General features: G+C 34.5%; 1 protein-coding gene across 2 annotated transcripts in view; it reads right to left on the reverse strand.

Moving 5' to 3' along the window:
• LOC145688978 (venom allergen 3-like) overlaps window positions 1-4,467 on the reverse strand; it is a 216,813-nt gene extending 212,346 nt beyond the window's left edge. For both annotated transcript variants that reach the window (XM_081763134.1, XM_081763133.1), the window contains exon 1: window positions 4,248-4,467. In XM_081763134.1, coding sequence (XP_081619260.1) covers window positions 4,248-4,373 — 126 coding nt within the window. In that variant the 5' untranslated portion in view covers window positions 4,374-4,467. The remainder of the gene's footprint in view (window positions 1-4,247) is intronic.
• Window positions 4,468-25,738: the final 21,271 nt, after the last annotated feature.

Raw genomic sequence — 25,738 nt, forward strand, 5'->3', positions numbered from 1 at the left:
ATTTACAAAAAGAGACGAGACTTTTACAAACATTTACGACACGAGACGACAAAACCTGAATTCTCATCTCGTCTCGACAGCAACGCTATGAGCAAACAAGTTACAAATCAAATATGCACGATCATGATTCCTTTAAGCTGCACTAAGCTGTAAATATACCCAATATCGCATTGGGGATGAAAGGGGAGCGATTAAAGTGGAATGCCTGATAATTTAAGGTTCCTCACAACTCCAGTGAAATTCAGGAAAAAATCTCTGAATTACGAAAAAAAGAAAACATACAAAATACATTTTCAGGGTAACTCTTACAGCCATTACGTTATTATAAGATTAATGCTACTTCTGAAACTGATTTGATTGACTATGTATTTGGATAACGAAACTACGTTCATAAGTTTTTCAAAGTATTAAGTTTGAGAAGAACGAAGTTTGTCTTCCACTGTTGTATCTCGTTGCTCATAGATACCAGTGATGAAATAATTGGTCGAAAATCACGCGGCCGCTTCTTACATCAATTCATGAAGAAAATTAGTTCCAATATTAGGTACCTAAGTTCAGTATTAACAAAAAAAAAAAAAAAAAAAGCCTCTTCCAACCATGCATAGCACATTTTAATACGTACACTTGAAATAAAAATATGACTGGATAAAGACGATTCCTTTGTCTTTGAATTTCATATGTGAATAACAATATAGGGCGTTTCGGATAGAGGAGGGGAAGGGGCAGGTTTTATTAAACAAGATCGTACATCTGATATGTTTTAACTATAGGCAACTTGTACTTGCAGGCTAAATTCAGTCTTCTGAAGTCAAACGACAACTAACATTAAGATGTTCAAGAGAATAACGTATCAGCATTATTACATACTATAGACACAAAGATACCACTAGGCTCCCAAGTTTCAAAATTATATTGTGTATGAAAGCAGTTAGTATATTTAATTCTTTGTCACATGGTAGCTAGACCCTGAGAGAAATTCAGAGGGAGTCCACGGGAAAATTCTTTCGTCATAAATAAAAGTTGTACTACTTAGAATTATTATAAAACCAAGATATCAATTGGAAAATGGTAAAAAGTAATAAATTTAAAAAAAAAGTTAAGACATGGATAACTGATATTTACCATCTTTTACGGTCTTGGTTCAATTTAGCTGTATTTATATGCTTTGGACATTTGAGGTAGAAATTAATAAATCGATAACCGTTACCTACTAACAAACACAATAGGTAAAACCTAAAAATACGAGCTCTAGGAGTTATAATTTTTGCCAAATTAACTTCCTGCCATTCTGTCCTTCTGCCATTTCGTCCGCTGCCATTTCGTCCTCCTGCCATTTTGTCCGCTGCCATTTCGTCCTCCTGCCATTTCGTCCGCTGCCATTTTGTCCTCCTGCTTTTATTTCCTGCCATTATGTCCCCTGCCATTTTGTCCTCCTGCCATTCTGTCCTAAATTCGTAAAACAGAATTATAATCTCCACCTAAAATACAAGGGTTGGCACCATTAAATAAAGCCTGTGCAAGATCAGTGTTGAAGAAATCCTGTCTCTCTCGCTTTTTGTGAGACCCAGATGGCACGTAAATATTGCATAATTTGATGCGGTCAATCATTCCAACGGAGATTCGTTCATTTGGGTGATCATTAACGGCCTTAAACTCTAGATCATTACGGTAGATGATAGCTGTACCTAGCCCATTCTCCGTAAAACGAGAATAGCATGTATGATGTGAAAGATAACTATACTCTTGAAGAGCTACTTCTTGAGCGAACAACACATCAATATCTGCTTTGTAGATAAAGTCTCTTAATGCTTCTTGTTTAACAGGAGAAGTAAATCCATTTAAGTTAATGGTGGCAAAACTAAAACTATATATAAAGATAAACATAAACAAAAATAGAGTGAAGCGAAAAGTTAAACACTGCATAAATGGCTGTAATATAGACCACAATATAACAAGGAAAATTATTATAAGTCGTCCCCAACGGGGATACCAGCTTTCAACTTTTTCAAAGTGGCCCGGGTTCGGGCACCTGAAACTTGGGTAACATCGGAAGTACGGCTTCCTTTAGAATGTTTCGAAACTCCACTAACAGTTGTCTTTAGTTTGGAAAGTTTACGTTTTTCGCATACAGGGGCACTGAGATCAGATCCACTAGCAGAGTCACTGGTAAGGGGTAGTAGATTCCTATCGAGAGTGATGTTTGAGTCTGCTCCCAAGTGCACGGGAGATGCAGTAGGTTCCGAATGAGCAAGAACTTCCGGGTCAGTAGAACGAACTCCTTCCATAGGTGGGTCCGGGAGAATGTCTGGATCGAGGGATGTTTCAACTGCTGGAACATCTTGACTTGAAGCACCAGGGCGAGCAGAAGTAAGCAGCGGAAATTCCGTGTAGGTATCAGTATGCAAAGCATCTTTTTCGTGTGGAAGATTATGAGGTATACGGAGCGGTGGCGGTTGGAAGCTTCTAACTTGCGGATTAACTTTGATTTGCGGAACTTTTTTGCGGGGGCACTCTTGAACAAAATGGTCCTGTGAATTCCACAACGCACAAGTTTGAATTTGTCCTGAGTAACTACAAAATAGCCTTAAACCACACACTGTAATAAATGAAGGAATATTTTGTTTAACCTTCATCTTAATTAATTTACATCCAGTACGGGTGACATACACATGGTTCGCAGAATACTGTTCGTCTATGATTGACTGTATTTCACCATAATGAGAAAAAAAAACGAGTTAACTGTTGGTTACTAAGTTCCATAGGACACAAAGATACTTTAACGACTGTAAAGCTGTTGTCAGCAAGATCAATAGGAAGTAAGTGTTCCTTGTCACTATCGGTGTATTTGACTTCACCATTGGTTGAAGCGAGAATTCGTTCACACAGCACCTTGTTGACTAGTTTAATATACAGTTGTTTCCTTATGTAGTCTAGTTCTATACTATTGAGTTGATCAATTGTTAATTTGAATGTGTTTCGTATCCATTCATGGATAAAAATTGAAGTAGGCTTTTGACTTACTTGACCAAAATTAATACGTAAGGTACTCTCACGCAAACAACTCATGCTGAATTTTCCGTCGAAACATGACCACAAAAATCACTTGGAAAAGAAAATATATATATGCAGATCCAGAACACTAACACAAACTTAAGTATCTCACTGAGAATTAACACAGTACACAAACTAATTTCGGAACTTGTCCTGTGTTACAACACAAACGGTCAGCGAGCGAGAGACGATGTTACTAGCACGAAGTCTCACGAACGTATGAGTTCGTACGTCGTCACTGAGCCTGTTTTGACTTTTATGTAAAGTGGTTTCCTGCTCCACACTTCTTTTTGTTAATGTCGATACGACTGTAAGTTTGTGGTGAATATTTGGACAACTCTTGCAATGCATAAAAGTCTTTTTCGTATAAATTATATTCAATTTTATGTCCTAATAACTTATATACAACAAATTTAATCTGTGAAATGATTGGGGTTGGAGTGATTGTAAATGTTTTCATAGTTAGGAGCCTGGATATGCAAACCCGCTTAACGTGGGGATTTACTTCTGTGAAATTTGGTACTACATAGTCGAACAAAGAAAAACTATACAAAAATAAACTTTAGTTAAGATGGCAGACAGCGAAATTCATTCTCAAGTGGAACACTAATTGTTCACCCACAAGAAATGCATACCATGTGATCTTTCAATAAGGATTTTGTAAGATTCCAAACATATGAAGTGAACATTTGTTTCCCTGACTCCCGGCGTATGCTTATGACTATAAGTAGCCCTATATTATAAACGTCTCAACGTGTTACTGTGTCCAATACTTTCAGTTCTGCTTTTTGCGCCATTCATATAGATTTCGTCTGAACTCTCACAGAATTTGAGTGCTTCTTATAGGCTTTTTAGTAGAACTCCCCATTTTCACTACTATTCTAGTTCAAAAATTAAAACACACACACACACATTGAAACACATATTTATAGTAAAAGAAAATTCCAAATACTAAATTCCATGTGACCGAGATATGGATATCATATTATAATAATCGCATATATATTTCCCCCTTTTTACATTGATTTTCCAAAAATACTTGCTTAGTGGAACGTTGCATCACAAACCCTATGTACTGTCTAAATTTGGAGCTTCTAGCTTGAACAGTTTGCCCTAGGCGTTGGTTGATCATTCAATAGTCAATAAATCAGTAAAGACTTCTTTTATCTGCGAAGATAAATTATAAAGTCACTTACTTTGTACGTACACATGGTGTGGATCGTTCTTCCTTTTTTATTGATACACGGTGTTTGACAATAGTCTGCGCAAACAACACAGTAAACAAGCAGAGTAGAGAGCACCAAGATGAAAGAGCAATGCATTCTATATCGGATGTGAGCAAGCTACACCTGCAGTCATGAGCTGAAACGAAAAGTATAAAAGTACGAAAAATAGCATTTAAAAAAACTACGTATATTCCACCAAGACATAACGTTTCCATATGAACAAACCAATTACCATTTCTGCAATTATGATTGAATATTATTCTTAACCTTTATCAAACAATAGATGTGTTTCACACGATACGTTTTGTAAAACTCATGTGTTACATTATACACAAGAAATCAGATAAAAGTATTACCTGTATAAAGATAAATCGTGAAATGTGTATTAATAATATAGCAACAATACAACATCAAAGTCTGGTTTAACAATAAATCATGAACAGGGCAGTAAATGCAGAATCTCAGATGTGAATAATCTTTGCATTGCCCCTAGATATTGCAGAAATAAGGGAGCTCAATGGATAAGGAAACTGTTAGAAAACATAATACAAATTCTCTCCCACCAACCACGAATAAAAAAAAGAAAGAGTATTCGTCTTTCTTTTGCGTAAAAATGAAAAAGTGATAAAATAATTTCACCCAAGATTAGCATCAGAATTTCTAAACAAATTGTCTTCAACAGAGTATTGTCATCACATTTATACTGAAAAAATCCGTTTTCCGGACAGCGGTATATTGTACATTTCTCCAACATATAATTGTATGCCCAAATTTTTCTGTCCCTTAAAATTGTAGGTTTTGCAACATCGCAGTCGACGTAATGGTAGGCAGTGTTCCCAATTTGGGGGAAAAGTCGCTAAATCTAGGGGATTCGCCTTCCATGATAGCGACAAAAAATAATTTTTCCGATTAGCGACTTTTTTGGTGATTTTGGAATGACGATTTGGCGACAAACTCACAAATCTAGCGACTTTTGCGCTGCGAACAACCTATCCTAAAATAAATACTATTAACTCGAAAAAATGAAATGAAATCTTTGAGTTTGACGTCCCACGGTTATGCCGGTTAGGCTAAAGGAGACGGTGATGATGAGTAATGAATGAAATGAATGAATGAAGAAAGTGGGAGAACCCCGAGAAAACCCACGCACACGGTGTTTGTCCACCACAAAGTTCACTTGGCGGGGGCTGGGATCGAACCCGGGACCCGAAGCACCAAAGGTGAACGCTCTACCACTGAGCCACCGCGGCCCCCTATTATTAACTCGAATCAGTTCAGATATACTGTTTGTTTTTCTTTTACTTATTTGAATCAGTGTGTAATGTACCATTACAGTTGAGAGTAATAGCAACTTTTTTTACTCACCCTGTACCTAGTGATTTTTTTTAAAATTCAATTTCGGTTTAATTACACAATTTATTTATTCTCTTTACTTCAAATTAAATGTAATGAATCGAAAGGTCTCATTAGTAATCATATTTTAACTGAATAATATATTTATTTATATTTTGATTAATTGTAAATTCCATTTTCGCATATATAAGTTGAATAGTTACAAGGTTTACCATTCTGACGTCATGCCGAAATATAGTTCTGCCATTGGATGTAAATTTTCTTACCTAAACTTTCCCTCACCCCCTCTCACTAGTCCATAGTCACTTTCAGATCCGGTTATATCTGGATTTGACAAATTTCTATTTGTTTTGTAATTTCCGCGGCTAAAGGTTTCGCCCTGATTGGAGGAATTCTCCAACCCCTGTCGTTTTCGGCGCAATATTATCATTCTTAACTAAAACGATTTGTGTGTACGACCTGTAAAAATTAATTACCATTTTTATGGTGGAAATTCGAGGAGAAGCAAGGTAAAAGTTAATCTAATCATATAATAAACGCCGTATGATCATTTAGGAACTCAAGAATCTGTTTTTTTTTCTAAAAGGACAGTTAATAATTCAGTAAAACCAAGGAGAAATAGGAACCAGCTTTTCAGACGCCATATTGCTCGTCATCCAAGCTAAAATAGACAGAGTGAAATAGTGATTTTACTTCCTTTTCTTTCAAATTCAGTTAGGGAGTAGGGAAATACGACCTGTTTTGTGCATATTTTTCGTGTATTTGGTAAATGTGATTCTTTTAGTAAGTGTCTGTACGTAGTAGGTTTTGTAATACTAACCATCAAAATGACAGCTTAAGTTAACTAAAAGGGGCTCCTATTTATCTTTCCAAATTGAACCAGTTCTAGCGGGGGATGGGTTAGTTATTGTTTGTTTTAGGGTCTTTTCCCCTCTCAGGGCAAGGGTCCCTCAATAAACCTTGTTAAGGTGCCCCCAGGGCATCAATCTTTAGTAATCATTTTGTAAACAATTGGTCAGGTCAATTGGACCTAGGGTAACTCTTCTCATTTTGCCCCCATAAAGTTCGATAGAGCCGACTTTATATACCGACAAGGAGTAATGTGTTTAAAGGTACTTTTCTTCAATATGCATGTAATTAAATGGTGCTTGTTTAGTTAGTTTTATGTGTAGTATTTATAGTGGTGTGTGTAGTTAGTAGTTCTGTGTGAGTGCGTGATTTCTACTGTTAGGACAGTGTAGTTCACATGCGTTAGTTTAATACCATTTGTCTAACTCAAAGCACACTAAACGAGAGTAAATATTAGATTTCTGATTAATAAGTACAATTATATATTTCAGTACACGGTAAATTATGTCTCCACTACAGCGCCATCGTGTCCGTTTTCGCTAATCAATTGTTTGTTGACATTACGTCATCGCCCAAGTTAGTGACCTAGATTGTTTTATTTTGGCCTCTTATTTCTAAATTACATCCCGTGGACATGGTTTTCAGTTCAAATGAGTGTACGTTTTGATGAAATAGCATGAGATCTCGTGGTTCTGAAAATTACAGCTTGCTAGGTCAAGTAGCAATCGAAATATCCATTGAAATCAAGAATGCCTATTTTTTTTAACAGAAGTAAAGCCCATATGCTGTTACTGTTTGTTTCAAAATGTAGTATTAAATTCTCTTTTCCCGTGGCTGTAGAAAAATTCCATTGTTGCTTTAGTTTTATCAGCAAATCAGAAATAAATTAATCGTTGAACTTTCAGTGAATACACATATGTTTTTTTTCTGCGAAGTAAATATAATTTGGGTGCTTCGAAACAGAGTCCGTGGTTCGATGAATGTTATCGTGTAGTGGTTTAAGCGTGACAGTTTGTGATAATTATATATTTATTAGTGCGTAATATAAATATGTGTATGGCCTGCGTGTAAAATGTATGAAATAGGGTGTCTGTAAAATATTACTTCATGTGGAAATGAGTAAATAATAATTAAATGTAATGATATAATAATAATACGATTATAATGTGAAATGAACGTGATGATATGACACCTATATTTAAATGGTTAGGCCTAGTGTATATTATATAGTGAGAATATGAATATGTTTACTAAAATCTCTCGCGTTTTGACTTCTACCCCAGTACATTCATCCAACCGAGTTTGCTATTTGGATAGTAAAGTGTAGTTGGGAATTGTGTGTTACTTCGCATTTAAGGACCTCATATTAACAGACCCGGATCTTAAGCCTTTCAACAGATAGGGTAGCATCATGTGGGAATTACTTTTAAAGGTTGACTGAAATGATAATTAAGAAAAGTAACTGCTATATCCGGTGATCAACGAAAAGTATAGGTTTGGTCATTCGTACCATTGACTTTCCGAGATTTTTTTTTCGTTGCTTACCTTATTTACTGTGCAGTGTTCATATAGCAACTTAGATCGGACTATCTGGTTAAATCAACCGCTACTAAATTAATATTTATGTCCATTGCGTACCCGGACGTCGACCCATGACCCTCTTAAGTATTTTCGTTTCTTTTCGTAGTTTAATTAGATGATGGAAATTAACGACGTCCCAGACCTTGGCATGTCTGCGCAGGGTAGCCATCGGTGATGTTTGGTCACTGAAATCACCGATCCAAAATTCAGTTTATTTTATTTTTTTTTATTTTGGCAAATCACTAATTAGGGATATCTTAGCTATTATTTTACTCTAGTTTCATCACTACTCTGGACATTCTTGGTTTCTAAGAGGTCGAATGATTTTTTTTCCTTTTTTGAAATTCTAAATTAGCGCCTTCTCTAACCTTCCGGCATGGCCGGGGTTTCCAAGGACTCAACCGGATACAGCGAAGAGGGGAATTTCCTTAAAGCTTTCGTCTTTCTGAAAATTCCTTTGCGGGCACAGACTAGTTGTGTTTTTGGAGATAACTTTTGAGTTTACGTATTTAAGTAAACCACCCTCTTTCGGCATATGTGAACTTTTTTGGCTGTGAGTTGTTATATACATAAATTTGACCATTTATCTTTCGTAGTGTTCTGTCTCCTCTCTTTTTTTACCTATTCTTCTTCTATTCCTTCTCTAATTTTTTTTTATTTTTCCAACCTTCCCCCCCGGTTCTGAAACTCATGAAAACATACAATGTTCATATCAATTATTTTGATCGTATGTACTAACTGAGACATCGAGGAATATAATTCGTGGAGGTATTTCAGCACAACTCAGGACCATTTTCACGATACTCAATCCACCACGGGAGAAACTGACTAGAAGGTACACTATGATTTCAGATTCCCAGAAACTTACTTGTTATTCATCGATCGTACAAATTATATCCATTGACTACTGATTTCTGGTTTTCTTTCTATTGATTGGTCATATGGTGTGTATGTATTAATAGTTTGGGCCCAATAGTTTCAAATAATCTTGATTTTTTTCTTTCTTTCTCTCTATATACATATATATATATATACATATATATATATATATACATATATATATATATATATATATATATATATATATATATATATATATATATGTGTGTGTGTGTGTGTGTGTGTGTGTGTACTTACATAGTTTGAAAAGTTACGTGCCTGCTCTATTTGTTGTATTTCCACCTCTTATGTCAACTTATTAAATAACACCAACTATTTCTTTATACGCGGATCTTTAGTAAAATTGAATTATGATTGATTATCGGATTTACATATAAAGTTCAATGTTGCAACCTCATGAAAAGAAAAAGAGTTTTTTGTTAGTCAGGGTTTTTGTGTATTTTTGAGCCAAGCAAGCGTGAATACTTGTTGAATATAAAAAGGTTCTGTAGAATTTAAATGTCGATGAAATACTAAGATGGATATTAAAGTGAAATTTATTATATTGAGTAATATGAATATATAAATATATATGCGAGTATGTATGTAAAGGGCTCGGTATTTACCCTGGTTGTTTTAGGTTGCCATAGATTTTTTGACACCCGACATTGACCAATTATTTGTGATGTAAAGTATTACCGCGTAACTCGTAGTAAATGACACCTTACTGATTTGTTAGTAATGTTTGTAACTATTCAATTTTTTAATACTATGTCAAATGTTGCATGTAAATGGAACAAGTAGCAGGTCGTAAGAAAACAAAACCCTAATCCTTATCCAAATTTATTTTGCGAGATCATAGTGAAATCAGTAAACTACGAAACAGTGCGCCCCGCCAATAAATCCTTCTATCAGTAAACTATGAAACAAATCCTCCCTTACGATCGGAAACCTAACTATTTGTCATTCGTCAGTTCAGTGACTCGAATTTCTTGACTCCACGATTTAGACCAAAAATCAAATTTTAGTGATCTTAATTTGAACTAAAAGTGATTAATAATTTCGTAATGTGAATACAGGACCTAGATAGGTCTAAAGACCAAATTCCATTGAAATATCATATAGTATTATGGAAATATGTTCCCAATGTCTGTGACTGGATTCAATAATTTTTCTTTAATCTGAATTAACTTTGAAATTTTATACCAAGTGCGTCAAGTGACGAAATGGAAAATATATATAATATGAAGAAACTAAATTTTTTGTCTGTCGTTAAGACAAATGATTAAATACTCTCATGGACACCAATCACAGTGCGTAAAGAGAGTTGAAAAAGGAGTTACTATCGACGTGAGAACAAACTCATAAAATTGTCGAAATTTCTCCTCTTGGGACAGAGACTCAATAAAATGCTACCAAAGTGTTTTTTTTTTCTTTTAAGATTAATTAACCAATTATATTTTTTTCTTTTCATTTTCACCATGATATGTATTTATTGTACTGAATCTGAAATATGTTTAATGTTTAACTTTAATTTTTTTTTCTCTCTTCGTCTTTCGTTTTGTCGATTTTTTTTAATGTAATCAAATTTTTTAATATCTCTAAAAGAGAAATGTGTTATTCGATATTGTTGAAAGTAACAGATTTCTGTGCATGCCTATGTATTATTATTAATATATATTTTTTTATTCATGTATCAAATTTTTTCTGTTATGTCACACTAAGTTTTCTTTTCTTGAAATGTAATAAATGTCTATAGAAATGTAGTTAGGTTAGTTTAATTCAACTAAATACAACCTAAAGTATACATTGTCCTGTATGAATGTGAGTGTGAGTGGAATGTAGGTTTAGTATTAAGCGCACCAATTATTTTGACATATATGTGTGACTTACTAAAATTAATGGTAGTTGGCAACTAAAGTCTTTGAATGTCAGTACTAACTTAATTTAAGTTGGCTCTATGAAGGAAGCGAAAAGGACCGAAGTAACCTGAACGAATGATCATCATAGGAGAACTTCGAAAGTCAAAATTTTTCGACAAATAGATGTGTTACTCTGATTTTTTTTCTGTGGTCGATTCTAACATGCCATCAACTTCGACATTTATCTTTCAAATGTTGGATACTAGTCGAGAACTTTCGGAAATATTGAATAAAGTGTTAAATCAAACTTTCTCATCTATATCAGATCTAGATTGGGATAATTCGGTAGTTGGGGTTACATGGATCTAGGTCTGGGAAGTATGGGTTGACATGTGTCCACCTTTGATCACCTTAATACCAAATATTCACTCAATAGCTATTGGAAATCATCCCAATTTGATAATTATTCACTTTCCTTTACCATATTTCTCAAAAATATCCAGTTACAGTTTCCCTCTTTCTCACCTTCTTACTTTCCCTCTTTTCTCTTCTATCCTATCTTTCTTTTCCTTTCTTCATCTTCTTCTTCTCTTATTGTGAATAAAACTGAAAAGGGGGTCGTGACTGGGAATTCCATACGTAATAAACACGGTCATGTATTTATTTATTTTATTTTATTTTCTTCAGAAGTCCGATAAGAAGTTTTCTCATTTCGATCGAACCTAGTATGTTCGAAATTAAGAAATGGATAATATATTCCAATATAATTAGACATAAGCCTATAGCTTCATGAATATCCCCACCAGGGGTGAAGGGTTCCCACTCACGACTTGTTCCATGCATCTCATTTGCAAGATACAGGGCTTCCCAACCCTCATTTGTTACAGAGCGAGCTTAGTTTTTTCTTTTCTTTTTTTTCTTTTCCCTTTTCAAGTGCAGATATTGACGAACTGGGAAAGTACGAAACTTTTATCTCTATATGCCCGCTTTAATTGTTATCTCTTACTTTCTAACGGGGACCAACTCCAGCTTTTAATGCCCTTTAGTTTACAGAGCTTCCGTTTAGAGGCACAAATAATACATTAGCGACAGCAAGCTGATTACCAGTAGAAGCTTGAGTAGAAGTGAAGTAAAATTTTTTCTAGACCTTTAATTTTGCTTGTTTTTTCTAAATTCATTTTTGATTTTGTTGAAGCAAAATTGATCATAAAGTTAAAAATATATAAAAGTGAAATTACTGTTAGTTATATATGAGTGTATATATATATATATATATATATATATATATATATATATATATATATATATATATATATATATATAGATAGATATAGATAGATAGATAGATAGATAGATAGATAGATAGATAGATAGATAGATAGATAGATAGATAGATAGATAGATAGATAGATAGATATACAAAAAAAGTTAGCGACTTTTGACCCAAAGTTTTAGTCATTTAATCTCCAATTTAGCTACTTTTTGTATCAACTTGTTGGCAACACTGATGGTAGGGGAAGTGAAAAGAAAAAAAATAACGAGACTTCCCAACACAGCTTACAGTTTGCTGTTTGAAATACTCAGTTGTCTTTTTATAACTTAATGTAATGATACATTAGGACATCATAGTACTTGGTAAATGCAGTAAACTTGATTGTAAGTAAAGCATACACGCTTTTCGACCACAGTATTTGTTAAAGAGGGGAGGGGGAGTTGTAAGAAATTCGTTCTCTATTCATGAAATAGGAATGAAACTTTACAGTTGTTTCGATAGCCATAAAAGCTAAGTTCTTGCTTTCTGAGTGGATTTAGTACTTTTGAACCTGGTTCGAGTCCCACTCGATGCTCTTACTTTTTTCATTTTGTAATTTTTCATTTATTATTGCCGTATACTTTTATAGTATATGTATTACACGGAGGTGATGGACAACTTTCAAATTTATCCAAAAATAGGGTGTACAGGTGTAAAATCTTTTCTATATATCCCATTGTGATTCCTTCTTAGTGCAAATTACTTTTTGCATCAATCCGTAAGATTTTCGTAAAACTCAAAATAAATCCGGAGTTCTAGTGTCCAGAAAGATCACTATCAGCCCTAATACCTCCTTCATCACTACCAGAACACAGTTCATATTATTATTATTATTATTATTATTATTATTATTATTATACGTCTCTTTAGCGTGGGAGACCCGGATTGATATCCGGCGGGAGCTCATGTGGTTCGGGGCTTATGTTAAGCTGTAGGTTCATTTCTCATATAGCCTCGCTGCTGAAAGGGGCGCTAAACTCAAAATCAAATATATTATTTTTATACGCGTCTTTGGTGTGGGAAACCCTGGTTCGATTCCCGTCGGGATTTCATGTGGTTCGGGGCCTACGTTAAGCTGTAGGTTAACTTCTCATATAGTCTCGCTGCTGAAAGGGACCCTAAACTCAAAATCAAATATATTATTATTATTATTATTATTATTATTATTATTATTATTATTATTATTATTATTATTATTATTATTATTATCAGTAGTAGTAGTAGTAGTAGTAGTAGTAGTAGTAGTAGTAGTAGTAGAATAGGAAATATTGGAAATAGACACCACTATTTGCAATTCGATAAAGTTTTTGCATAACTATCGTAAAGAATTAATCGATTTAAGCAGTGTTCAGTAGTTTTCATCGGTTCAGGTGAGTGGGGCAATAGTTTTCATGACACTTCTTTGGTTATGAGCCGAGTACTCTGAATCATATCCTTAACTTTAATAGTTTTTTGAGCATACAGAAAACCAACTGAGAAATGTGATAAATTTTCTTCTATCGCTTGTTAAAATCGAGGAAAGCAAGATCGCCTAGAGTAGACCCGAGAGGCACACGTAGAAGGCAAGTATACAATATATTCACCTTTTGCCAACATTATTTTAGTATGAGCAGTGATCGGAAAGTTACTTTTCAAAAGTAGCTGCTCTACAGCTACATGATAAAAATTTTAGCTCGCTACAACTATTACCTAGTTTTCCAGAAACGTATTCGCTACTTGAGCTCTTGTCATAAATACAGTTTACTTGGCATCATGCATTATAATATGTCATAGCATCTACATGTGTAACTGAACTTAAAAGTTTGGTTAAAATATTACATAAAAGCTTTGTCTGTCAATTTGCATTTCACAGTAAAGTATGCATTTTTCTGCTCTTTTAATATATATATATATATATATATATATATATATATATATATATATATATATATATATATATATATATATATATATATATATATATATATTACAAATATATTACCCCCTCCCCCAAAAAATATATTTGCTGGAATGGCATGTAGGTCTATTTTAAGAGTCGTTACTATCCGCTTGACTGATAATCATTACGCATTTTATTTCATAATAATTTCTTGTAATATTGTTGCAAAATAATTGGAGCCAGAAATCACAAAACAATCCCCTCCCTATCATCATATAAAAATTTATTAAAAATTGTGAAGAAATGTTGGAGTTACAAAATATTTTTGCGTCCTGGAAAAGGTTTATTTGTAGCTTTAGTGAAAAATTCGCTACACACTATAAAAATATCTAGCTCACCTACAGCTACAAGCTACAGGTTTAAGCTTGTAGCGTCGTTACATGTAGAGCTATAAAATTTGTAGCTATACTAATGCCACATTGACTTGATCCCTAGTCTTCCGTGGCAAACGCTGCTATCGGCTGAAGGAATTCCACTCGCTTTCTCTCGCTTAGCAACAGCTGAACCCTTATTGGCTCAACGCGTGGGTGTGAGCTTTAGTTCGCATTTTTGCCACGGCTCAAGACATTTTGGAGCACAATAGCTATTGTAGCTTCGCTACAAATAGCGCGCTACTTCCGAACCGACTATGAATTATATAAGTAGCAACTATCACCTAGTATAACTTGTGTCATATACTGTATATAAGGAAAAGTTGATGACAAAGTAACGCGATACATTTTAAAAGTAACTTAACCAACACATTGAACTCTAGACAACATATTTCCCGTTTCTGTCAAATTATATTTCTACATCATCATTTTCCTTTTATTGTGCCTATATTAGACCTATTCAAAATTACCCTATATAAATTCAAAAGTTTGAACTACGTTTTAGAAAATTAATTTCCGATAATTCATGAATTTTCACGCTTACGCTGTGAAGCATGAGAGAATATCAGCGTGTCGTTGTTGCCCAAATTGATACTTATTAAACACTTTTACTGTATCTTCAACAGAACGGCAGAGTGCATAAACAGTAAAGAAAATGTTAGCTAATTGTCACTTGAATATCTTTTCTCCAATGAAAATTCTGCGGTGCTGTATGGATGTGAAACATGGTGTTGTAAACAAAACGTGTAAAGTTTTATTTTCAATAATAAAAAACATCGTTCTTTTTAGTGTTTATTTTTCAAATGTCCAATAAAAACCATAGCCCTGCTCACCTGAATTGATAAAAGCTACTGAACACTGCGTAAATCCATTATTTCTTCAAGATAGCTCTACAAGAAATTTATCGAGTAGGAAATTTACACCTGACTTTACAAAAAACTTTGTTTTGTAACAATCCTCTTCACAGTCGAACTAAGGATTTCTTTAAGGAGAGATCAGATACAGTAAGACTCACTAAGCCGGACATACAGTCACTTCCATAAAAGCGACAACCGATTTAAACTCTAGCGACGAAACTCGATCCATTTGAATGCGTTGAATGAAACGTGCCGACTCTAATTGTGCAATTGGTTTAAATTGGTCGACTCGCGGCTTGTTCACCACAGAGAGGAGCTCGGAAAGACCGCTCATATGTCACATCTACCGAGATGTGGCGGACCTCAACCGAGCCGAATCGAGAGGATGATTCATCAGAGCCGAGTCGAACAGAGCGGATAATTCATCGCAACCTAACCGGCTCTGTGGTGCGCATTACCGAGCTTTTATTGGGTACCTCTACTAGAAGGATATCACCCCAAAAATCCAACTAGATATGTGTGAATTGTTGAAGAACCGTGCAACTTCTAATGCTACTATGAGAATTTGCGTTGCAGATTTCTAAAAGGTAAAAGGTGTTTTTTTAATTAACTTCGCTGTAGTGCACCTTCAATAATACTGACCCAGAAAACATTGATGTTACCCATGACAGTATTGCAAAATCAAAACTTTTGGTGTGCTATAGAAATTATAGGCATTTTGTATCAGAAGTTACAACATCCTCTGATGAAGTCTTGAAGATACAAATGTGGCAGAGCATGGGGAAAATATTGACGAGGCAGGTTCCCAAATCTGAATGCTGAACACAGTTGGCAGCGATTTCAATGTTTTTTCTAGGTGTACTTCTAGGCCCCTCAAAGTTGAAACATTGCTCTACGCAGGATCTAAGATATACTAAATAGTGTCCCACTATGGCCTGAACTCACTTTGATTTCTCTTCAGACAAGCTTTTCTATAGGAAAAGGTGAAAGATATCTCACTTTTGAGTACCGTACATCATTTATCTTTAAATAGAGGATATAACTAGGTTTTTAAAAAATTATCATAATTCAATGTTGGCTTACATCCACTACTTTGAACCTGAGACAAAACCTATTTGAAAACAGTAGAGAACACACCTCATCTCCTCTCGTAAAATACTAAGTGAGAATATTCGGAGTAAGGTGATGGCCAAGGTATTATGTAACTAAGTGCATTCTTGTGAGATGCAATTGACTCTAGCGAGCAGTGATACTATTGAGAGCTATTAAGGCTTTTAAGTGAAAAAAAAAGTGTGTGATCGTCCTGAAAACCTATCTAAAATGGTTCCGATACACCAAGATAACAATAAAGTCCATACTGGGAAGAAATAAAATGTCTCTCCAAATTTAGTACTATAAAACCTTTTTTTCTATTTCCTACTTATGATAATAATAATAATAATAATAATAATAATAATAATAATAATAATAATAATAATAATAGATTTTGAATTTAGCGCCTTTTTCAGCAATGAGGCTGTATGAAAAGTAAACCTACAACTAACGTAGGCCCCGAACCACATGAACTCCTGCCGGGAATCGAACCCGGGTCTCCCACAACAAAGATGTGTATAATAATAATAATAATAATAATAATAATAATAATAATAATAATAATTGGCGTATTTAGGGGGGTGGCTTCCGGGCTTAAGCCCCCCCCCCCCCGAAATCTTACTTAGTATAGTAAAGTAAATGAAATATCTTGCAGAATTTTCACATTTCCAGGCAAAGCTCCCCCGGAAAGTTACCAAAGCCCCTCCCGAAACAAAATCGTAAATACGCTACTGAAATAATAATAATAATAATAATAATAATAATAATAATAATAATAATAATAATAATAATAATCTTTATTTTAGTGCCGCGAACAGCTTTTGGCAAAATACAACACTTGGTATTAGAGTATGCGATGGAATAATAATACTACTAAAATTAAATAATAAGAAAGAAAACAATAAAAAGAAGGGTACTAATATAAAAAACAATGTAGCTAAAAGTCAGCTAAGCAGAAATAATTCCTTGTCAACGCAGTAAAACTTATCAAGTTTTCCATCCATCTAAAACAACAAGAAGCTAAGAACGAACAGCAGTCATAAAATTACATTTGGCTTAATGTTTCTAAACGTCATTGATTAAAAACTATCAGTCAGATCACATAAAACTTTCACCTTGTTTGATACAATAAGTCTAAAATGAGCTTAAAGAATATGTCAATCTTTTTTAAAATTTCACATTTCCAATTCAGAGGAACTAAAATCATGGTATTTCTTATGCTATGATTTGGCACTTTAAAACCTGTTTTGTAAACAATATTCACTGATATAAATGTTATCTAGTATTTTCTGCATGCACACTCTGTCGAAATTTTTTCGTCTATTCATAAGGCTTTCTAAACCCCAATAATCAGTCCAATATTCATAACTATGTGAGTAATAGCTCATTTTCATTTTAAAACATAGAAGTCGAATAAAACATTTTTGCACAGATACAATCTTGTTTGTCAAAGTTTTAGAAATGCTGTTCCAAATAAAGAGCCTTTTCTGTTCGTTCAAAACAGTTAATAGTCAGATTGACTGGCAAAACACAGGAATATGTAATTGACTCGGAGGGCTTTATATCACTGTATTAACTAAATTATGAACATGGCAGATGTTTTAGAAACAATACAAAACTCCTTTATTCTAACCAAATACGGCGCGTGTATTATACCCGTAAACAAACTAAAGACAAATCAACTGCTACGTAGTAATCGTTGTTAAGTGGTCAAGCCGGTTGACCAGTAATCTGACGGTAGTCGGATCAAATTGGATCCACGAACGACCAGTGCATTTTTTTACTTTAATGCCGATTGATCGGCGATGACACACGTTTCATTTTCTTCTGATATTTGAATACTCGGATATTTAAATAGTTGAACTATCAAATCTTCAGGAATAATAATAGTAAAAATAAGAATTATTATTATTATTATCTCATAGAAGATTAAAGGTTACGAGCTTATTATCGCTCAGGACATAACATTACAACCAGAAATGTAACATTTGGCAAGAATATTTCGGTTTTGTTTAGTGTTGCTCACGAGAAGAGGAGATTCTCACCTCGTTTCAGACACAAAACAAACAAAAGAAACGAGAGTAAACATTTTGCATTTAAGACGTGACAAGGTTAACTCAAATTATCCTCTCGCTTTCGAGATGGAAATCGAGACGAGACGAAAAGTATCGTAACCATTTCTCTTTTTATCTCGATTCTCGAAGTAGTATATGTCCATTCTTTAAATAACAATTGCTTTGTAGACTTAATATTATACGCTATTTTGTTACTTTGTATTTCGGAGCTCATGGAATTTATTATGATCTGTGTAAGTTTTATGTAGCAAATCTTTTATAATTACTTCTGCATATCCTAAAACTTAGTTTATTACATGCCTTACTGTGCAGTTATATTCAGTTATTTTTATTACAGCTATCTTCCTCAGAACGTACAGTAGAATACTTTCTTCATGAAACTTCAGTAGAATGCTTTGTTTTAAATTTTGGTAGTTGCAGAGGTGCGTCCTGGAGGTCCAGACACCCTCCGGAAATCCCGACTTATCTGGAAGTTTTACGTCATTCTAGGACAACTCTAAAAACATTAATACCATTATTATTATTATTATTATTATTATTATTATTATTATTATTATTATTATTATTATTATTATTATTATTATTATTATTATTACTGAAAATTTAAGACCCAAATATTACGAAAGAAAAAGAAAACATAAGAGATAGTGATAGAGAAAGCGATTACTGTCCGAAAGGAAATGAGAGGGGAGAAAGAAGGTGTCAGCTCCTGGACAACATTAATATCGAAATTTCGATGCCTAAAGAAAAATTAAGTAGGATTTGTCTTCACCACAAAACTTAGTAACACGCTTTCTTTGGCTAAAAGACTTTGGATTATGTATGCGTTATATTGATATTTTAACAAAATATTCATAGCAATATAAGAAAAAATAGTTCCTATTTACAAACTTTGGTTGAACGGATATATGGAACGTGTTGGAAATGGCGAACGAAAATATTATTATTTCTAGCAGTAGGAGTAATAGCTCGGAATAACTGCATATAAACAATATCGTTTCAGATACATTTCTGACTTATATTAGGCCCTAAGCATAACCCTTAGGGGTCGTATTCATAAATTGTTTGCAAAACACGTTACATTTTCCACTACAGTACGAACCAAGGTTGTAGAGAAACATGTGACGTCAGTTTGCTAGTATTCTCCCTGTGAATGAAGCAGCCTCCACTCTAACTTGTAAGACCGAAAGAGAAATTGAGCATTTTTCCTTTTATTACATATCAGAAGTATGAAGTTCCTAAAAACAACTTACCGCAGTGAGAATCGAACCTGGGACCCCTGAATTACGGAACGAATGCTCACGCCACTACGCTAAGACTTCTCAGTTAAGTAAGAGTCAAAAACACTCGTTTATGAAGCAAATTCCACTCGTTTACGATAATGACGAAACACACTGATTTCTGTCATGATAAAATACTATAGTCGAGAGACTTCAAATTTAAAATAAAAATCAAAAAAATAGACATATAGGTCCTCAGACCAGTTCCTTTTCTGATTCAGCGAAAGTATCACCGTATCTTGCTATTATTGCAATTACAAATATCAATATCCAAAAACGCCTGAAGTTCTTTTTTCACTTACAAGGAGAAAGCAGACTTTGGTAAATTAACATCGGGGCCATTTTTTGCAAGGTGATTGTGAACATTTGAAGTGTTCATATTACACACGGGGAGCGCAATGGCCTAATATAGCGTAGAAAAAGCGTCAAAGTTTTCGACTTGCCGCATGTATCATACGTTATGCAGAATTAATAAGCGACGGTGTGCAAAGTCAGAAGCATTTGTGACTCACGTTCCAAGGGTTACGAGTTCGATTCCCGCTGGTGTCAACATTTTTGTTTTTTTCTTCAACCAATAAAGTAGCCACTTTAGCTACAAGTAAAATGTTAATTGTCTATGTTTATAATAAATTAAAACAATAGAAATATTCAAATCAGTTGTAAGATCTTTTAATATTTTAAGGCAACTGACAACAAAATATAATCTATTTCGTAAATATACTGATATCACGAATTATATTATGGTTACCACAGTCGTTGTGTAAAACATGTCCTTATGCTTCGTATCTACACCTGTTGACAGTGTGTGTATTACAAGTACTGGCCAAATTTCACGGGGAGATGAGGGGGACATGTCCCCTCCAATCTTGGAACTGAGGGATTGTACCCCCAATAATCCGATTTGAAATGTGTTTTTTTTTTTTTTTTCGGGGGAAATGTGATGAATTGTGTCCGATTGCCACAAAGGAAAATCAGATGAAATTGATATCCCCCAGAATAAGTCTGAAATTTTCCCGCCTCACAATGTTGAAGACAACTCCGCTCTGTGATCCTCCACAGTATTGTTTTTCAACGTCATAAATATTTGAACATCGCTTTAAAAAATAAATGGGAACGGTCTTACCCGTCCTCCCCCCTCAATACTGAAGACGGATTTTCGTCGTTTAATAGAAGTGGAATAAGGGATTATCTCCTTTGGTTATAGTAACATCCAGTATTACCAAGAGGATTTCCTTCTCATCCCCCTTGTAATTTTCACACAGATGTAGGCACGAAGCGTCAAGAATATTTTTTACACAACGACTGTGGTAACTATAATATAATTCGTGTTATCAATATATTTACGGGATAGATTACATGGGGACAATTGGGAAATACGAATTGCCTTATTTTACATATACAATATCTACACACAATTTCAGTCGCATCGATCCACGCCTTCCTGTACTTCTACGGTAATATTTACTTTTTGCGGAAGATGCCTTGGCCCCAACTCTGTTTTTCCGCACAAGCTAAAACACATGTTTGCTTATTTTTTTGCGTATTGTCCCTAGAAAAGTTTCGTTGCAATTCTCCGTTTCCTTAGGCACTTCTGACGTATACTTGTTAGCACTTTAGATAATTCGTAATCTAAAGTTTGGAAGGTTTCTTTTTTAAGAAAATACGAAACACATGTTGGCTCATTTTATGTATACAATATCTCTGAACAATTACATGCACTTCAGTCCACTACTTCTTGCATTTACGCTTTCAACTTTCAAATTTTTGATAGGGGTTTTTGTACTCCAAAATAGTTTTTCCGCAGAAAATAAAAAAACAAATATTCGTTTCCTTTTTGCGTATTGTCCCTACACAAACTTTCGTTGCAACTCATCATATCTTTTAGGCACTTCTGACACTGTTATTAGCACTTTTGATATTTCGTGATCTTTGCGTTTAATGTCCCACGATTATGCTCGTTAGGTTAAGGGAGACCATGATTAAAGGAAGTGAATTATGATGGGAAAATTAGTGGAAAGAGAAAATGGGAGGAAATTGGAGTGTCCCGAGAAAACCCACGAGCACGATGTTGTCCTCTTCAAGCTTACTTGCCTTCGAAACGAACCAAGTACCCCACACTCAGTTGGAGTGGGTCAGTGGGTCGAGTTTTCTGAGTGGATCAGTAGGTCGAGGGTCAACAGCATGTGACCCACTGCGATCCACCGACCCACTCTTATCTACCGACCCATTCTACTTACTGCATTGTAGACAGTATATTCTGAACAGTATATTTTTATTTCACCCTTGACCCTAGCCACAGAAACTAAATACACGTTTCTGATTGGTTGCAGTTTGCGATTGTCCAAACCTTCTAGTGTATGTATTGTGTATTGTAGTAATTGAAGAAAATTGTCAATTTGTTGGAATTAAAGAAGAAGAAAATTGAAGAAGCAGCTATATTAATATCATGGCAGTCAAGCTGGAACAAAACGAGCCCTGCCGGGCTTCTGACCGGTTGTTACTATTCGTGTAGGAAAACTGCACGCGTAAGGTAAGTAAATCACTTTTTGAGTATTGTTTATAATATTTTAATGGAAATCGTGTTATGGAAACAATAAAAAGTAATATATAAGAATTTAAAAAGTTTTTCTGAGGCAGGTTTGCCAAAAGCAATTATAATTACTAACCAGTCGTGCTAGCAGTCTCGGCCTCGAAGACCGACAGCAGTAGGTAGTTCATTTCTGCTATATTTATGGTAGGTAGTGAATAACAGATAACTTCAACTAATCAGAACCACGTATTTAGCTCCTATTGCTAGGGTCGAGAATCCTTAAAAAATATGCTTCTGAACACTTGTGAATTTGTCTACGTTTTACTTTCAAGGCCTCCATTACCCTTCCTTTTTCATTTGTTCCTGTTTACCTACCTGAGATGAGTATCTCTAACAAGGAGAAGGCAGAGTTTGGTAAGTGAACTTCGGGTTTGCGAATACTACAAACTGGGAGAGCGCAATGGCCAAAAATAACGGCGAACAACAGCCTTAAAGTTTTCTACTCGCCGCATATATCGTACCACGCGCGAATTTACAAAATGACGATGTGACAGAGTGAGTAAAATCAGTGACTTATGTGTAAAGTATCCCGAGTTCGATTCCTGTTCGAGTCATACTTTTTTTCGCTTCAACTCATAAAGTATGCATTTGTAACTATAAGTAAAATATTAATTCACCGCATGTTTAAAATGAATAAAACAATAGAAATTTTCAAATCACTTGTAAAATCTTTCAATGTTGCATGTTAACTGGCAAAAAAAATAATCTATTCCGTAAACATACTGATATCATGAGTTATATTATGGTTACGGCCAATGATATATTTACTATTTTTATTCGAGGACTTTCCCAACGGGAGGAAATACAAAAATTCTCCAAGATAATTAATTTACTTTAATATAGTAAATGACATTTCGGGGGGCTTACGCCCGGAAACGCCCCCTTAAATACGCCACTGGTTACGACAGTCATTGTGTAAGAAATGTTCTTGTAGCTTCGTGTCTACATCTATTGACAGTTTGTGAATTACAAAGGAGTTGAGGGGGAAATCCCCTTTGCTAATACTGGATGTTGCTATAACCAAAGATTTCCTCCTCATTCCATTTGTAATTCGCACACTGTCTACTGATGCAGACACGAAGCGTCAAGAACATTTTTTACACAACGACTGCGGTAACAATAATATTTCCGGAATAGATTAAATTTTGTTCCTATCGTAGTTAACATATAACATTGAAAGATTTTACAAGTGATTTGCAAATTCCTATTGTTTTATTCATTATAAATATATAGTAAATTAATATTTTACTTATAGTTACAAATGGCTACTTTATTGGTTGAAGCAGAAGAAAGATGTATGACTCGAATAGGGATGCGCACGAGTCGAGACATGTCTCGAATCTCGACTCGACTCGACTCGAATTCGAGTCGAGACACACTTTCTAAAATTCGAGACAAACGTATTTCTCGACTCGAATTTTCGAGTCGAGACAGCTCCTAAAAATCTCGACTCGACTCGAATGTCTCGAAAATCTTTCTATAACTTTTAATATTATTTTGAAGAAAGTACTCATTCAGAAACACTCGGCACGAGATTTTCGGAAACTGCAGGACTTGTCAGGTGTTCGAGGAGTGTTGTGGTGAGTGTCTTCAACAAGTGCCGAAACTATGGGGAAACGACGTCCAAACGTCGAGGGGTTGGGCGCCCCCCACCTCATTACATTTGTCCGACGTCGCAGGCTGGGCAGACTGGTAAAACAGGACAGGCAGCGAACTGCGTCGGAACCAACATCAGAGTTTAATTAATGTTGGGCAAAGTACAAGTGTGTCTGAACTAGTGTTGTAAAATTTCCGGAAATTTTGAACATGTTGGTAAAAAAAAAACCTTTTTTTATTTCTTTCTTGAAAAATTGGAAAACTTGAAAAAATAAAAATATTTGTATTAGATTAATTTTACTAGTAATCATTTTTTTTCTTCAAAAGCGTAAGTTCAAAAATTTCAATATTGCCAATATTAAAAAAATAGTGAGATCTCTTAAATAAAACTATTCCAATCATTATCTATATATTAAAATACTAGATTTACGCGTATATGTTTGTCCACACAGAAAAGTTTATATGTTTGTCTCCAGTCCTTTCGACAATGAGATCTTGAACCCACAAGTGCTAGAAACGTGCCGTTTTCATTGGTCGATTCAAAAATTTTGTGTAAATTGTCCAGTTCTAATTGAATATTTAAAAACAAAAACAACATGGCCATTAGTTCTTTATTACATTTTTAGGGATACAGTGGAAGTACTGATTTTTTTTTTTTTAAGTAAAGCATCATACTCTATGAGTTATATATTCCAATGTCGCATAGTTGTATATAGGAGTTGTATATCTCTCAGGGGTTTGTTTAATAAGCCAAAGTATAAGAAAACGAAGGATAACCATTTCTCCAGTCTAAGATGAATCTTCATTGTTTGGGGAGTTATTTCACAATGAACTCCGTATATCTCTAACATAATTAATTATGTGTGTAATTTATTTATTTATTACCTAATGCATGCCAAAAGAAAGGAAACACTGGTCATATATGAATTAGAAATTCCAACTACAGGTGGGCTCAAATCTTGCAAACGGTGCGAAATATTGAAAAAAATAATCGAAAAAATTTCTCGTTTATGATACCCCTTGCCGATTTTTATGAAGGCGTACTTCACTTGTATCTGTAAAGGGACATGTACAGATATGAGGATTAACAAGGAGATTCATGCTCATATGTGAATGGTTCGCTATGTAGAGAGCGCAGGTTCAGCTAGTTGAAAATTAATAGTCTGCACTTATTTCTATTATGCCATTTATTCGTGGATGTGCATTAATTACAGAACTTTTACAGTTACATACAGGCCTACCAACATAAAGTGCTTTTGTTGCAACAAATAGGTCTCTTGAATTAAACTGAGTTCTTAATATGCTCTTTGATCTAGTGAAATTTGTTAATTTTAACCAAATCATTTCTTAAGAGAAAGAGAACTAGGCAAACTTCACTAATACTCATGCACTAAAACATATAATTACTATTATTTAATATTTTAATATAGACACTTATATAAACTTTTTGTACAAAATCCTGTATGTAGAGGTCTGCGCGGATGCGGATATATATCTCTTTTCTGTGGGGATAGCGGATAAAATTGCGGATAATGTTTCCTACATTTTTTGTAACCAAAAAAAAAAAAATGCTGTGAATTTTCTGATAATGGTGGAAAGAGCATTAGAAACGTTCGTTTTGAATTAAAAGTTTTAAAACCAGTTGAAAATACTAAAATAAGAAAAAAGTGTGAAGCTTGTGACTCAGTGACAGCAAAAGGACAAAAAATGACACGAGAGAGTTGTCCTTTTATTGCTGTTTTCAATATTTTTAGCAGCCGTTTTGTAGGTGAATAACATCTCTAACCTAAACAGAAAGAAACGACAGGCCCCATCGCTAATCCTC

This window comes from Thermobia domestica, chromosome 7, assembly GCF_964235325.1.
Source record: "Thermobia domestica chromosome 7, izTheDome1.hap1.1, whole genome shotgun sequence".
Classification (NCBI taxonomy): Eukaryota; Metazoa; Arthropoda; class Insecta; order Zygentoma; family Lepismatidae; genus Thermobia; species Thermobia domestica.